The 15963-nt window shown below is 40.5% G+C and overlaps 6 protein-coding genes across 6 annotated transcripts; 5 read left to right on the top strand and 1 right to left on the bottom strand. All coding sequences in view use genetic code 12, as the record gives it.

Moving 5' to 3' along the window:
• Positions 1 to 11: 11 nt before the first annotated feature.
• Positions 12 to 1166, bottom strand: HOM2 (threonine and methionine pathway). Its single transcript, XM_001384245.1, has one exon. It carries the CDS (start codon positions 1158 to 1160, stop codon positions 69 to 71), a length of 1092 nt encoding a protein of 363 aa, XP_001384282.1. The 5' UTR covers positions 1161 to 1166; the 3' UTR covers positions 12 to 68.
• Positions 1167 to 1970: 804 nt separating this feature from the next.
• Positions 1971 to 3750, top strand: POB3 (DNA polymerase delta binding protein; the record flags this gene model as incomplete). Its single annotated transcript, XM_001384604.1, has 2 exons — positions 1971 to 2526; positions 2590 to 3750. 2 exons carry the CDS (start codon positions 1971 to 1973, stop codon positions 3672 to 3674), a joined length of 1641 nt encoding a protein of 546 aa, XP_001384641.2.
• Positions 3751 to 4947: 1197 nt separating this feature from the next.
• Positions 4948 to 5511, top strand: PICST_31800 (hypothetical protein; the record flags this gene model as incomplete). The annotated part of the gene is made up of 1 exon (XM_001384603.1): positions 4948 to 5511. The coding sequence occupies one exon, from the start codon at positions 4948 to 4950 to the stop codon at positions 5509 to 5511; it is 564 nt and encodes a 187-aa protein (XP_001384640.2).
• A 952-nt stretch (positions 5512 to 6463) lies between these two features.
• Positions 6464 to 8826, top strand: ECM3 (membrane protein). Its single transcript, XM_001384602.1, is given in 3 exon segments — positions 6464 to 7484; positions 7542 to 7673; positions 7692 to 8826. The coding sequence occupies 3 exon segments, from the start codon at positions 6923 to 6925 to the stop codon at positions 8669 to 8671; spliced, it is 1674 nt and encodes a 557-aa protein (XP_001384639.2). The 5' UTR covers positions 6464 to 6922; the 3' UTR covers positions 8672 to 8826.
• A 266-nt stretch (positions 8827 to 9092) lies between these two features.
• PICST_67712 (Hypothetical protein) lies at positions 9093 to 13112 on the top strand (the record flags this gene model as incomplete). Its single annotated transcript, XM_001384601.1, is given in 5 exon segments — positions 9093 to 10457; positions 10572 to 10691; positions 10713 to 11107; positions 11969 to 13069; positions 13089 to 13112. 5 exon segments carry the CDS (start codon positions 9281 to 9283, stop codon positions 13110 to 13112), a joined length of 2817 nt encoding a protein of 938 aa, XP_001384638.2.
• Positions 13113 to 15294: 2182 nt separating this feature from the next.
• BAP31 (receptor-associated protein) lies at positions 15295 to 15882 on the top strand (the record flags this gene model as incomplete). The annotated part of the gene is made up of 1 exon (XM_001384600.1): positions 15295 to 15882. One exon carries the CDS (start codon positions 15295 to 15297, stop codon positions 15880 to 15882), a length of 588 nt encoding a protein of 195 aa, XP_001384637.2.
• Between the last annotated feature and the right edge of the window lie 81 nt (positions 15883 to 15963).

Genomic DNA, 15963 nt, shown 5'->3' with positions numbered 1-15963 from the left:
ACAATTGCAATAAACTTAAATCTATATTACTAAAATGCTTTTGTAGAGGTTCAATTATATACTAGAAATTAAATCATGTCCTTGGCCTTAAGAATTTCGGCAATCAATACACCAGCACCAGCAGCACCGATAATGGTGTTGTGAGATAAGACAACCATCTTGAAGTCCAACACAGCATCTTCTCTGATTCTGCCAACAGAAACACCGTATCCGTTGTCTCTGTTTCTGTCCAATCTGGGCTGAGGTCTGTCCTGCTGTTCCAAAACATGGATTGTCTGTTTTGGAGCAGAATGACAGCCCAACTTGGTAGCCTCACAAACATACTCAGACAATACCTTCTTAACTTGAGCTACAGATGGAGCTGGGTGTTTTGCAAATCTGAAAGAAATACACTCAGTGTGACCGTCGATGACAGCCACACGGTTGCATTGAGCAGAAACCTTCATCTCGTCGTTAGACAAAGGTGCGAAGTCAGTGCCGTCTTTGGTGAGATTTCCCAAGATTTTCTTGGATTCCCATTCCAACTTTTCTTCCTCTCCTCCAATGTATGGAATGATGTTGTCCAACACATCCATGCCTGGAACACCAGGCGAAAAACCAGCACCAGAGATAGCCTGTAAAGTGGTAGCAGTCAAGGCATCAATGGGACCAAAAGCATCAATCAAAGGCTTCAAAGGTGCCACCAAACCGGCAGTGGAACAGTTGGAAATACAAATGATGTAGCCTGGCTTGGACTTACCCTCAGCTTTGGCAACAGCAAGTTTCCTTTCAATGACAGATAAATGCTCACTATTGACGATAGGCACAATCAAGGGCACACCTGGTTCTCTCCTGTAGTTTTTAGCATTGGAGACAACAACAAGTCCAGCTTCTACAAATTCTTTTTCAATGGGTCCAGCGTAATCAGCATCTAAACCAGAAAATACAATGTCACAGTCTTTGAAAGCTTCTGCCTTACATTCTGAAACTATTATTTTCTGAGCATTTTCTGGCAAGAGATCGGTCTGCTTCCATTGGACAGCATCCTTGTACTGTTTTCCAGCAGAACGAGGGGAGGCCCCCAATACATGAAGCTCAAAGTCGGGATGTTCAGCTAACAATAAAATAAAACGTTGACCCACAGAGCCTGTGGCTCCTAAAACACCGGCTTTCTTGACCATTTTGGGTTTCCGTGTACAACGATATTGAAAATTGAAGAAGAAACGTATATATCCAAATAATCGTTTTTCTCTCAAGACCCTGAAATGAAGAGGTTTATGAATGCTTAAAAAATCTTGACATCACCAGTCTATTGACTCACATTCGCGCTACCATAATCAGGCGCTACCATACCAGTAAGATTCTGAAAACTGGTGTAATTTGTGCAATTTTGAAAAAGATTTTGAACTAGAATTGAAGCTTTTGTATGTATTGCTTGTGAACGAAGTTATTTGGCACTGTTCTCAAAGGGAGACAACATTAGGGTTGAGATACGTTCCACTTGTATCATATTTCAAGCTTGTCTCTTGAGAATCGGGCCGTTGTGCGGTGTGATTCTGGGGAACATGCAGGACTTGACTCACTCTGCAAAGCAATTTTTCTATTTTGAACACTTATTTTAACAGAAGTCAGCTATCAGAAAAATCAGGCAATCGTATGAGTATGACTAATGATCAATAGTATTGTAGGTGTCATACAATAAATAGAAGTTGTCAATTGAACAACCACGCTTCTGAAATTTCCATCAAATGGTTTTAAATGGTATTCCATTTCTGTATTTCTATACGGTCTGCTTCGTGCTAAAGTAAAGGACTGCATATAAAATTGAAAAACTGCCATATAATCATTTTTACACTTGAATCGCGTTTTTCATGTCTCCAAATGTCGCTATGTCGCAACACGTTCAATGTCGCGTCTTCAACTTCAATATCAAATCGATAACTTTTCAGTTTCTTTCAAAAGATTCACTTCACCACAACACCCAACAAACCATGGTCAACACAGATTTTGAGAAGATCTACTTGAACCAATCGAGAAACAATGGACGTATGCGTATAGCAGACTCCGGGCTTGGCTGGAAGGCTAGTTCTGCGGGCTCCAACGGTAATGCTGATCCATTCTTATTGCCCTCTGAAGAGATCTTGACAGCTCAATGGTCCCGAAGTTCGCGAGGCTACGAATTGCGTGTCCAGACTAAGAACAAAGGTGTTGTGATGTTGGATGGATTCGACGTAGAAGACTTTACAAAGTTAAAACAGGAATTGCAGAGAAACTTTCTGTTGAACTTGGAACATAAGGAGCATTCGTTAAGAGGCTGGAACTGGGGGAAAAATGATTTTGCCCGTAACGAGTTGGTTTTCCAAGTCAACAACAAGCCGGCATTCGAAATCCCATATGATGTTATCAGTAACTCCAACTTAACAGGGAAAAACGAGGTAGCAATCGAGTTCAACTTGGACACAGCACCTTCTAGAGCTGGTGATGAGATGGTTGAAATGCGATTCTACGTTCCAGGAGTTGTAGAAAACGAATCGAATAAGCTTGAAGGTGAGAATGGCCAAGTCTCTACTGCAAATGGCGAAGAAAACGACGAAACTGCTGAAACTGGAGTTAAAGATGAGGGCGAAAATAGTGAAAATGGAGAAAAGCCTCTGACTTCTTCTGATTCAGCCCAAGAGACAAGCGCTGCTCAGGCTTTCTATGAACAAGTTAAAGACAGAGCTTCTATTGGGCAAGTTGCTGGAGAAGCCATTGTTTCGTTCAGTGATGTTCTTTTCTTGACTCCAAGAGGACGTTACGATATCGACATGTATGCATCGTCGTTGAGATTGCGTGGTAAGACTTACGACTACAAGATCCAATACAAGCAGATTGAAAGGATCTTCTCATTGCCCAAACCAGATGATGCTCACCACTTGATCATATTGCAAATTGATCCACCATTGAGACAGGGACAAACTAGATATCCATTCTTGGTGTTACAGTTTGCCAGAGAAGAAGAAACCGAAGTCGAGTTGAATTTATCAGAACAGGAATACGAAACCAAGTACAAGGACCGTTTGAAAAAGAGCTATGATGCTCCTACCCAATTGGTTATGTCCCATTGTTTCAAGGGTTTAACCGAAAGAAGGTTGATTGTTCCAGGGTCCTTCCAATCTAGGTTCTTACAACCCGGCATTTCGTGCTCTTTGAAGGCATCTGAAGGGTACTTGTATCCATTAGACAGATGTTTCCTTTTTGTGACCAAGCCTACGATATATATCCCTTTTTCGGAAATTAGTAACATCACCATGTCTAGAACTGGAGGGGGTGTTTCTGCTTCGAGAACGTTTGATCTTGAGATCAATGTTCGTGGCTCCAACCAGTCGCACATTTTCGGTAGTATTGATAGAGAAGAGCAGGAAACTATCGAAAACTACTGTGCCGAAAAGGGTATCAGAGTTAAGAACGAGGAAAAATTGGCTAAGGCAAGATTGGCCAAGGCGATTAATGAGGCAGATGACGACGACGACGATGATGTAGACATGGGAAGTGCCGGCGATGACGACTCCGAAAGCGCTGACGACGACTTCCAGTCCGGCTCAGACTCGGATGTAGCCGAAGAGTTCGACTCTGAAGCTTCCTTATCTGGTTCTGAAGGAGAAGCGCAGGGAGAAGCCGATGACAGACCCCCAAAGAAAAAGGTGAAGAACTGATCATCTTCGGAGCCTTGGAGTTCTAAACTATGTACGGTAATAGTAGCAGTTTGTATTATAGCATTTTTACTGGATTAGTCTCATTTGTAGTTACCACAGTAGGCAATTCAGGTTCCGAGCGGGACCATCTACGATTTTAGATCCTACCTTTGTTCCTTAGACAGGCAGCGAAGATGGCTATCAGTGTCGAAATCACCCAAAGAGGGCAACAGGATCCGTGCATAGTGTGTCACAACTGAATTAGTGCAGTTGACTATTCGACATTTATGCAATCCTGCAAGAGAGCAGGGCAGACTCTTCAGGAAGAAAAAGAAGAAGCATAGTTTAGCCTAGAGGTACGGACACAGTCAGGACCATACATTTCAATACCTACATCAATGGGTCCATGGTTAGACACTGTCGGCTATACCGGTGTCATTCAATGTTGCACCACTTCTTAGTGGAATGTAAAACCAACATGTCTTTTCCATTGTTAGTGCCAATTTGAAGTTCGCAGCCAGCGCTGGCAAAATTTAATTCCCCTTGTCGTTATTCGGCTTCCTGGCAAGCGACGAAAATACCGAGTTGTGACACTCGGCAACTGCGACAATTTCATGTTCCAACAGTTCCAACAATAGGCTCTTTTACCTACACAGGTGATAATATATGCTTCGTGTATGCCTTCAAGCTGCTCCCTTACAGCATTCGCACATCATCACTAGCCTACCAAACTCCTCTATTAGGGTAGCAGTGAAGTTCGCAATCTGGCTGAGCGACATTAATTAACTAAAACAGTAATTCTGGATAAATTGGCTGCAGTATTTTCTGCGCGCATTACCTGATCGGGGAAACTCCAGCGGCATGCATACAAGCCAGCAGCTGCAAAATGATTGTGCCTCCTGTCACACCAGTATAATGGGGGAAGATTCAAGTACTGGTTAACTACATATGGCCCACAACACGGTTTAGGAGACTTTCGTGTCTGACTACACGTCTTTTTCACCGTTAATGACGCTGGGGGAGACCCTGCTGCGACCAAAAAATAATTTGCTTTTTAGCTTTTAACTTTTCTTTTATCCCTTTTTATCGCTATTTTTATGTCCCGTTATCCTCTGGATGGCTAGCTGAAGACCCGTAAAACTTTCTTCGAAAACATATATAACCGGAACTACTTCCTTCTATTCTTATCTTTCCTGATAGGACTACCTGTGGTTTCTTGTGTAACTTTAGAGTTTTGACTTTTGTTCTTCAACCTAATATAGCAATATCGCCAGTACCTTAGCATCCCAACAAAATGACTACCACAGCAGAGTTTAACTATATAACTCTCTCTGGGTCTACGTCCTCGTTGGAATTATCAGAATTCCAAGACTACTTGACCTACTCCACTGTTATGCCCATCTTTGAAGCCCCTGCTCCTGTCCAACCCCCTAGAAAGATGTCTGCGTCGTCCGAAGAAGTTCCCCAAAGGTCTCCAGCCAGACCCCTGAAGCTTGATTTCCACAAATTAGAATTGCCCTCTTCTCCCACATCTAGATATTCTATGTCAGATGCCTCGTCATTCGAGGAAAAAAGCACCGACTATTCCTCCATATCCGAAGCCTCCATTTTCACTAGAACCCCTCCGTCCTCTCCAGGTCCAGAAATCAGGACCAACCAGGAAGTTGAATTAGACGAGTTTGGTTTGGACTTGAACGGTATTGACGAGGAAGAACTCTTTGAAGAAATGCAGCTCACAGAAAACGGAAAGTCGTCCAACGTGATATTCGAAATAGACACAGTCATCACAGTAGTGGGCATTCACGATGGTACATCCCCACTCTCATACATTCATGTCAAGGCTGGTACACCACAGTAAGCTAGCTTCCTCTTCCAAGAATCCTGATAATTACACTCCCCCGTCCCAAATAGGGACGAAACCGCACATAATGTCCCCAAAAGAGCCAGTCTTCCTTTTGGTTCTCCCATATAACGATTCCCATTAACAATACCTTTCATTCTTTCATTTTCGATATTCATCACTTTGTCACGCGGACAGTTTTTCTATAATGTATACTATTTTTAGTTTTCTTGTTGGTTTATATATTGGACAATAAAACAACTTAAGAAGAGACATAGATATTGTTCCTATACAACTTATACAGTTAAATTGGGTTGTCATTCCTTGAAGTTTGGCACCCGATAGACAGTCGCCATTGTAGCGATTTGATAATTGCAACATACGAACTCTGTAAACCCTCACCTATTGACATCAAGTTGAGAATTCGTCTGTAGCTGCGACTAAGCACAGTCAAATAATATGACAAAGGATTGTAATCCAAAAGAGAAACTTGCTACAGAAAGCTTTGTCAAAACTTGAACTACAGTAGCGAACAGTTAAGAACATATGGTTCCAAAGAAGCTTGAGCTACAAAGGGATTAGTATTGTAAAGGAAGATTGGTGTTAGTTAAGAATGCGAGCCAGAAGAAGTTTGAACCGGATTGTTAGAGATTCTAAGTAGCAATTCTTTGGTGCTCAACTAGCAATTACTATTAAATAAATATTCAGTATAAGAGGGCCACATCAGTTTAGTATCATTATGTCTTATGTCTTTATTTATTTCCTTATCAACAAATACTACTTTCCTTGTATTCCAAATACTTGATATATTCTGTATTCTCTCATCTCGTAGACTGAAGTGTCCCCCACTCCTGGATACACTTTTTCGCGGTGGGGGTACTTTTTTCCAGCCTCTACCTGCTGTCAGAACAAGAGTCATTGGTGATGGTTCTTCCTCATTCCACATTTTCCTTATAGCTTCGTTTGCGGACTGGATTCCACAGCATCAGCAGAAGTCTTTGAAATGCCCCAAACGGTATCCATACTTAACTGTTTGTAAGAAAAGAGCAACTACACCCGCGCCGGAATACAAATCCCCCAAACTCGGCTTGATATTCCATATATAGGTTGTTGTTCCGTATCTTTCTACCCCATTAAACCATCGCAAAATAACTTAAGTACTCCACATTTTCCATCTTGAGAGCAGCTTTTCTCCCTTATACCTATCTCGGCTTCATAATAGACGATAGTCCATTACTTAAGGAAAGACCAAAGTAACAGTTATTCTATCATTCCTGACATAATCGGACTTGCGATTTCAAATTTTTCAGCCATCTCATAATACAAACTAAAACCAGCGTTGGATTTTGGCGTTAGTTACAATAGAATATTGTTCGAATACCAACGTGACTAAAGCAACGTCACGTACCTAACAAAAAAGACCAAAGCCATGTCTGAACAGCATCCATTGGGGCTCATCATCTATGCAGCCACAAAGCCCATCTTCAAAATCTACTTCATCATAGCCTTGGGCTATTACTTGGCAAAGAAGAACATTCTCACGGTGACGACATGTCGTGATATTGCCGACACCATTGTAACAGCCATTATGCCCTGTTTGATCTTTGAAAATGTTGTCACCAACTTGAAAAGTTCAGATATCAAGAACATAGGCATAATTTTTTTCTCGGGAACCTTGTTATTTCTCATTGGAGCCGTTTTTGGCTTCCTCACCTACTTTGTAACTGGCTCTCCACGTAGGTGGATGGGTGGGTTGATCTCTGTTGGACTTTTTCCCAATATCTCCGATTTGCCCATTGCCTACTTACAGACCTTGTCGAAAGGAGATGTTCTTTTCACAGCTGACGAGGGAAGTAAAGGTGTAGCATATGTTTGTATCTTTCTCGCCTCACAAGTGTTCTACCAGTTCAGTTTAGGCTTGTATAGACTTATCGAGTGGGATTTCCGTGAAGAGCTCTTGGACAATAATAAAGAAGAACAAGATGACGAATGTGCCATAGACTCTTCAAGTGAAATGGAATCTCCCGCAAAAGAACAACAAGTCCCAGCTATAATAACAGATTCTACTGGTCCATCAGCTGGTGATACAACACAGATGAACCAGAATGACACTCTTTCAATTCTGAGCAGCATCAACTCATCTAGCTCTAGAACAATTTCTCAAGAAGACAAAGAACCCGGTAACAATGATTCAGAAGTCCGTCAACGTATGCGTTCTCAGCAGCAGACACAGGAAGAAGAAGAGGATATGCAGCACACGGAATTTCTTAGAGTAAGGCAGTTGGAAAGAATAGCTTCTTTACCCAGATCCATATCTACAGAAGGTAGTCGTCTGTCTAGGAGGTCTAGAAGAGATTCCATAGCCAGCTACAATCCTCTTCAAATGATTCCATCCAGAACAGCAGAGCTAAGGAAACAAAAGTCCCAGGATATTCATGATGTCATCAACGAATACTCGGAATTCGAAGCCTTGAGAGATAGCGAAGTCAAGCGTACAGTTTCAGGTACGAGCCAGCTTGGGTTGGATATAGTTCGAAATCCTACAATCGATGGCCAGTTGAAAGCCCCTGAAAAGCAGAGAAGTAAATTTGTGCAGAGGCTTATTGAAATCGGGAAGAACTTCCTCACCCCCAATTCTTTGTCACTTATCATTTCTCTAGCCATCGCCATGTCCCCTCCTTTAAAAGCGTTGTTCGTAGAATCTAATCAGGTTCACATCCACCCTGCCCCAGATGGCCAACCTCCGTTGTCATTTGTGATTGATCTTACAAGTTATATTGGAGCTGCCTCTGTGCCGTTGGGCTTGATTTTGTTGGGTGCCACGATTTCACGGTTGCAAGTCAAATCAATGCCTAAAGGTTTCTGGAAGACAGCAGTGATGATAACAGCCTCGCGGTTGATTCTTATTCCAATTTTCGGTGTCGGCGTCACCACAGGCTTCTACAAAGGTGGCTGGTATGGAGATGATAAGTTAATTCGTTTTGTCAGTGTGCTTGAGTTTGGATTGCCCAATGCGACAGCCTTGGTGTACTTCACAGCTTTCTACACTGACCCCAAATCTGAAGATCACTTGCAAATGGATTGTTTGGCTATTTGCTTGATCTTTCAGTACGCAATTCTTTGTGTTACACTCCCATTTCTTATTACTTTCACCCTCCGAGTCTCGCTCGGGATGTGACGTGACGTACCCATGCCAGCGAGAAAACCTCAATATGTTCGAAAGACCATTCAGCTTGCATTATCTTTTTCTCACCATTGCATTATATTCTCTGGTTTGTCAGACATAGAACCGAGTACAATTAATATAGGTATAATTAATAGATATATATACATAAGAAACTGGAAACTTTGCAATCATCTCACCGATGATTATAGTATAACTGTAGTTGCATGTCCCTCAACTAGTCATCGTCTCACACTGTTTACCACCACCACTCAGAGAAATATTTTGCACCCATTTGATGGAAAATAAGATACAGGATCTCTAATAATGGTTTCCGAGGTGACCAACCTCGGATTGGATCCGATAAATATCCGAAACAGAAATTCTACATTTCTTTTGTTGAATAACGCAACAAACTACAGAGATGAGATGAGGATGAAGAATATATAAAGCCCAGAGGATTCCCTCTAGTTTAAACAGATTTTAAATAGTTCTTCAGTGATTAATATAACTCCATATCCATTAATCCATTTCTAAGTCCAAAAGGAAAACCGGCCTACCCATATACAGGTTTCCCGTCAGATTAGAAGTCAAAGTTGCAACCATTTTTAAGCCAACCCAAAAATGTCCTCCTCTTTAGCTGCTGAAGTTTACGACAAGTTCGAAAATGAATTCGTTGATTGTCAATCTCCAACTGAACCCAAGGCCTTGACTGATGAATCATTAGTCCCTGTCCTGAAGGGTGAGTTTGATAAAAAATTCAACGAAATCGACGAAAGGTTCAATGAGGTAAACAAAAACCTTACGAACTTAATTAACAAGCTTAATCTCGGAGAAGTTCCAAACAAGGAACCAAAGGGTAAGGAAAAGGCTGATGCTACAAATGCTGGTAATGGATCAGAGTCCCAATCAGATTCGGAGTCATCGCTGGATTCTGACGAAGACCTGCTGGAAAATATTAACACTCCTATATCCGAGACCCTTGAAAGAGGTAAGGGATATAGTACTTCGAATTCTAAAGAAGAAATTAGAAGGTCGGTATGGAGACTAATTGATAAATATGAAGACCAACTTCAAAAGTTGCCAGAATTGGATACAAGCCCTGAGACTATAGCCAAGTATAAGACCACACTCAAACGCGTCTACACTCGGATTCCGCCATTAAAGGAGATCATATTGAATGACTTTAACCTCAAATCAACCTCAAAAGACACGGTTTTTCTTGACGGTCATAGTACAGCCAATAAGGTATACTTCTATAAATTAGTGGCCGAAAATATAGCAAGTATCCTAAGCGAAAACACAGCAACAGCTTTTGAAAACGAAGCTGGAAATGTTACATTGAAGAAAATCATCGGATACATCGAAACTCACGATGGTAATGATTGTTCAGCACAGATCATTGAATATATCAAGAAGTTTAAAAAGATCGAAAGACTCACCAATACTTCAGATATTGAGAATCATCTTGTACGTATAACTTCCGTTACCGATCGTCAGATTACCCAGTTCTTAAAAACATTAAACTCCCGCGATGCTATTGCCTACTTCATATATGTCAACAACAGTAACGAATCAAATGTCAAAGCTTTAGGTAGACAACTAAATGAACAATACCAAGCTTTTAAAAATGATTCATCAAAGGTTGCAGCTCCACTCAGACATACATTTCTTAAAATGAGATCCGATTCAAATTTTATTGATATGCCTCTGAATTCGTCGGATAAACAACTTCAAAATAAGAAAAGTCATACACATGGATACAAAAAGAACCAAAATTACACTGAATCACAAAAGAACAGTGGAAATAAGAACTTCGCCAACAATTAATGGTTTGGTGGTCACCCAAATCGTCAAATCTTTTACTTAGGTGACGAACCACTGCTGTCAAATGTACTATTTCTATACGATTCAGGTTGTTCAAGAACGTGTGTTAATTCCACAAAATTATTGCATGATATAACCTATGAGCCTAAAGGCCAAGGTACATCATTTCGTGTTGCTGACGGAAGAACCGTACGAGCTATTGCAAAAGGTACGCTTGACATACACCTAGACCCAAAAGTATCTATCTCCAACGTTATGGTCGTCCCTGAAATCTCTTGTAATCTCATATCAGTTGGCCAACTACTTGAACAAGGATGGACAACCGTTCTCACAGACGACGGAGCCTATATTGCCAATAGTGAACACATGCTCAAAGTTGCTAATAGAAAGAATAATCTTTTCATTTCTAAACTTTCTGCCAAAAATAATATCGAATCACTTCATTTTTTTGAAGAGGAATATTCCACAATACATAATATTCCTGCTGAAGTTGCCGAACTACACGGCCCCCAAGACTGGTTTTATCACCATCTACAATGCAGTCATATGGCAATTTCAAATTTACAATCCCTTGCAAAAATGGGATTTATTAAGGTAGTTGATACGGAAGAGAGTATCCGTAGGGTAAAAGAATGTCGCCTATGTCACGCCGTGAACATTAGACAAGCATCACATAACCACACCACCCAAAGACCTGCCACACGTCGGTTAGAAAGAGTTAGTAGTGACACGATGGGACCCTTCCTTATCGGCCACAAAAAATACTTTATCACTACACTCATTGATCATTTCTCCCGATTTACCGAACTTATCTTTACATCTCATAAGCAAGTCATGGATGATGTTCTCCTTCTCTTGCACATATGGAACAATAGATTTCCAGAAAGGATAGCGCATTTTAGAGCAGACAATGCCAAAGAACTACCTGACACCGAACTGCTTGCCAAACTTGGCATAAAACGAGATAAGATTGCTAGCTACTCTCCGGAATTGAATGGACTTGCTGAATCCCACAACCGTACGATCTTGCGAAATATATACAAGATTATCCTTCAATTTCCGAATTACACAGACAAGGTTCTTTGTCTTTTTGACCACATCATTGAATATGTGCTGTACATTAAGAACCATACGCCCAACAAGGCTCTCAAAGGTAGGACTCCTTATGAAGTCTTTAATAAGCTCGATGCATACAGACCGACATATATTCAATTTGGCTTGGACGTGTCAGTTAAAGCATCTTCGCCAGAGGAATTTAAAAAATTGCATATTCCTCTACCCAATGCACCAGCTAATCCAAATAATAAGCAATACCCGATGACATTCTTTGGTACTTTTATTGGTTTCTGCGAAGACAACTACACATATAAAATCCTCGTCAGTACGAAAAACTTCCCAGTTATTCAGACAGTAAATGTCAAGTTCATGAGTTCCATGGCACATATTAACTCATACTTCAAATCGCTTGATTTCTCTCAAATTCAGGAGGCGAACGAAGTTAAAGCGACCTTGAATGCCCAAGTCGCTGCTGCTCAATTTAAACTTAATCAAGAAGCCCATGACTATGATACTTTTGAATCCGTTCGACAGGAAAATGTACCTTCCACATCAGCGGGCATCCACGAAAAATCAGCCGTGATGACCCGTGGTATTTCAGAAGCAAGGAGGGATCCGTCGCCCACGGATAATTGTTCAACTGATCCTCAACCCTCTTTCCTGATCTTAGCCAAGAAACATCCCGAAGTGTACACGAACGTTACTAACAAATTTCCTTGGATGACAAATCCTGAACATCCAAAACCTATTACTACTACAGATAAGACTCATAGAGAGAGCACGAGCACTGCAATTAATTCGTCCACATTAGTGAGGGGGACAAACGTACGAACACCTACCCCAGTCAATAAACAGGTAGCTCCTGTATCCGGAGAGGATATCCAGAGAGATACTCCACTGGGCTATAAATCCGACTCAGGCATAACTTCTACTCAAAGAGAGCAGAAGGCTGATGAAACCAAATATGAACTCATTAATGAAGATGCACCCGTTGCAACATTAAAAGAATCTCAAAATCCTGCCTCAAAGCAAATTATTGTTAAAGATCATAACAATAAAAGCGATAATGCAAATGATAAGCACATCCCAGCTGCAATTGAAATTACCGAACTCAATTCAGATACGAAATCGTCTAAAGACACTGGTAACGTCAAGACGAAACATGGCATTGTTCAACCGATTGACAATCAAGGGGAGAGCACAACTATCAAGAATGAGCCAGAGATGATTCAAGCACCTTCAAACAGAGACGTCCGAGCTTTGAAACGTCAAAGAATGCAAGAGGGACTCACACCAGAACCATCAGTTAAATTAAAGCGGTCACCCAATTTTACTCCGGAAAGTAAGACACTTAAAACAAGGACAAAGACGCATCCGGGCCAAAAGAGCAGCGTCTATTCTGTATCAGCTAAAACTAAAACTGATACAGAAGGGGGCGACAATAAAAGACAGAGGAAAACATCACCAGACTTCCTGAGTATAAGCACAATCAACCTTATGGCCAGTTTGATTGAGTCTAGATCAACTGACGTATGTACAAATATCGAAGGTGCACATTGCTTATTCTCATTGATCGATCAAATTGAAGAAGACTCGGATGATTTACCAATCAATGTTATAAATGCTGTTATCGAAAACATTGATTACAACGATAAAAATTGGATAGAATCCATGGATCGTGAAATAGACAAATTCATTAAATTGAACGTTTTTGAAGTCGTTGATATTCCGAAAGGCAGGAAAGCCATATCCACCAGATGGGTACATACATCTAAGGATGGAGGAATAAAAGGCGTTAAATACAAAAGCAGATGTGTCGTTAGAGGTTTTCTACAACAACCCGGCCGGGATTTCGATCCATCAAAAATATCATCCCCCGTTGTAGACCTATTGACCATCAGATTACTAGTTTCTATTGCCACCACTAACAATTATATTATCCACCAGCTCGATATTGAATCTGCGTATCTAAACGCGCCATTATCGAACAATGAGCCAATCTACATCCGTCCACCGAAAGGATACGAATTGCCAAAGAATAAATGCTGGTTGGTTAAAAAGGCAATATATGGTATGCGACAAAGTGGGTACGAATGGTACCACACATTACTCAAGGTTATTCAAAACTTCGGTTTTGAGGAATCATCATTCGCTTCAGGATTGTTCCACAAAAAGAACAAAGGTGACATAATCATCATTGCTGTTTATGTTGATGACTTATTCATGGTGTCATCAAGCGAAAGGATGCTTAAAGAATTCAAACGAGACCTACAAAAGCATTTCGACATGAAGTACCTTGAAGAAATCAAGGAATACCTTGGGGTAAAATTTCATAAGACCGAGAACGGTTACATTATGTCCCAGACAGAATACTTACAAAATATTGTAAAGCAATTCAAACTTGAAGAATCATATGGAAAGTATATTCCAATGATCAAAGACAAGTCGAAGTACAATAATGCATCCACCACTGTTAAAGATCACTTTATCGAGGACAATCCGATAAACAACCAAACATTATTGGATGCAAAGGGTAAAGAGCTATATCAAAAGGGAGTAGGATTATTGCTTTGGGCAAATCGAAATACTCGTCCTGATATATCTTTTGCTGCCAATCAGTTGGGTAGCAAAGGTGCCAACCCAAATATAAATGATTTTCAGAAATTATTATACTGCATTCGTTACCTCAAGCTGAACATAGATTATGAATTAAAATATGAGAGCAACCAATCATCAAACAAGAAATTAGATTTTAACATAGTTGCTTACACAGATGCTTCCTTCGCTCCAGAGAAGGATAGAAGATCAATTACTGGAAATGCCATTTATCTCAACGGACATTTGGTTAGCTGGACCACTAAACGTCAACATAACATTACTACAAGTTCTGCTAGTTGCGAATTGGTCGCTTTAAAGCTGACTGCAGAGACGTCGATCCGTATAAAGAACATCTTAAGAGAACTTGGATTCATAGTGTCAAGCGTACAAATCTATGAAGATAATCAAGCTGTAATCGCCAATTGCAAAAACGAAAATATCTCCCATAGTAGGAGAATGGTGGACATCGATATCAAATTGTTGAGACAATTGATTAAGGATAAAGAAATCCTACTTGACTATGTCAAGACATCAGTAAACACGGCTGACATGTTTACTAAAGCGCTATCTAGAGCGCAATTTATTACTCTTAGGGATCATCTAGTTTCCAATGTCAGAAACGCTTCTACATTTGATTCACGTACAAAGCGTTAAGGGGAGTGATGGAAAATAAGATACAGGATCTCTAATAATGGTTTCCGAGGTGACCAACCTCGGATTGGATCCGATAAATATCCGAAACAGAAATTCTACATTTCTTTTGTTGAATAACGCAACAAACTACAGAGATGAGATGAGGATGAAGAATATATAAAGCCCAGAGGATTCCCTCTAGTTTAAACAGATTTTAAATAGTTCTTCAGTGATTAATATAACTCCATATCCATTAATCCATTTCTAAGTCCAAAAGGAAAACCGGCCTACCCATATACAGGTTTCCCGTCACCATTCTTTCATCACGTGCCAAAAAAGACACCTTAGCGAACATGAAATTTTAGATTTAGTCTGACTACCGATTCTGAAACCATGCCCTCTTATTCTGGAAAAATTCGTTATCGAAGATATTGACTGTTTCCAGAACGTCAATTGCAATATTTTGAACACCTCAAACTTCCCTGTGTAGTCTCTGAACGTTTTCATTACTAAATCATTTCATCATGGCTTTGTACTACAACTTAGTGTTTGCCTTATTGGCTGCAGAGATGGCGTTTTTTGCCATTTTGTCGTTGCCCTTCCCCAGAGCCATTAGAAGAAGGGTTTTATTAACGGTGTCTGCTCCCTTCAAAAATGAGCAGTTCCAAATTGCCATCAAATGTATATTGGGATTTGTTCTTATCTTATTCATTGACTCTGTGAACAGAGTCTATTCAGTGACCAACGAGTTGCACAACTCTAACGTTATTCAGAACGGGGGTATCCAACCGGGAATCCTTAACGACCGGTCTGAAGTCCAAGCCAGAAGATTCTATGCGCAAAGAAATATGTATCTCTGTGGCTTTACCTTGTTCTTGACGTTGATCTTAACTAGAACGTATGGCTTAGTGGCTGAATTGATCGCTACCAAAGATAAGTTGGATTCCTACAAGGCTAATGAGGGACTGAAGTTACCAACCGATTCTGCTGAAATTGCCAAATTGAAGAAGGAATTGGCTACTAAGGATGAAGATCTTGAAATCTTGAAGGAACAAGCCAAGAGCTTGTCCAAGGACTATGAAGCTGTGTCTGATACTACACAAAAGCGTTAGATCAGCAAATTTGGAATTGTTGTTGTATCCGGTCATTAACAGTATTATCGAAATTTAGTATTACAGTATGAATGTTTTACA

This window comes from Scheffersomyces stipitis, chromosome 4 (assembly GCF_000209165.1).
Source record: "Scheffersomyces stipitis CBS 6054 chromosome 4, complete sequence".
Lineage (NCBI taxonomy): Eukaryota > Fungi > Ascomycota > Pichiomycetes > Serinales > Debaryomycetaceae > Scheffersomyces > Scheffersomyces stipitis.
The sequence above is the reverse complement of the archived record's forward strand: the minus strand, read 5'-3'. Positions and strand labels throughout refer to the sequence as shown.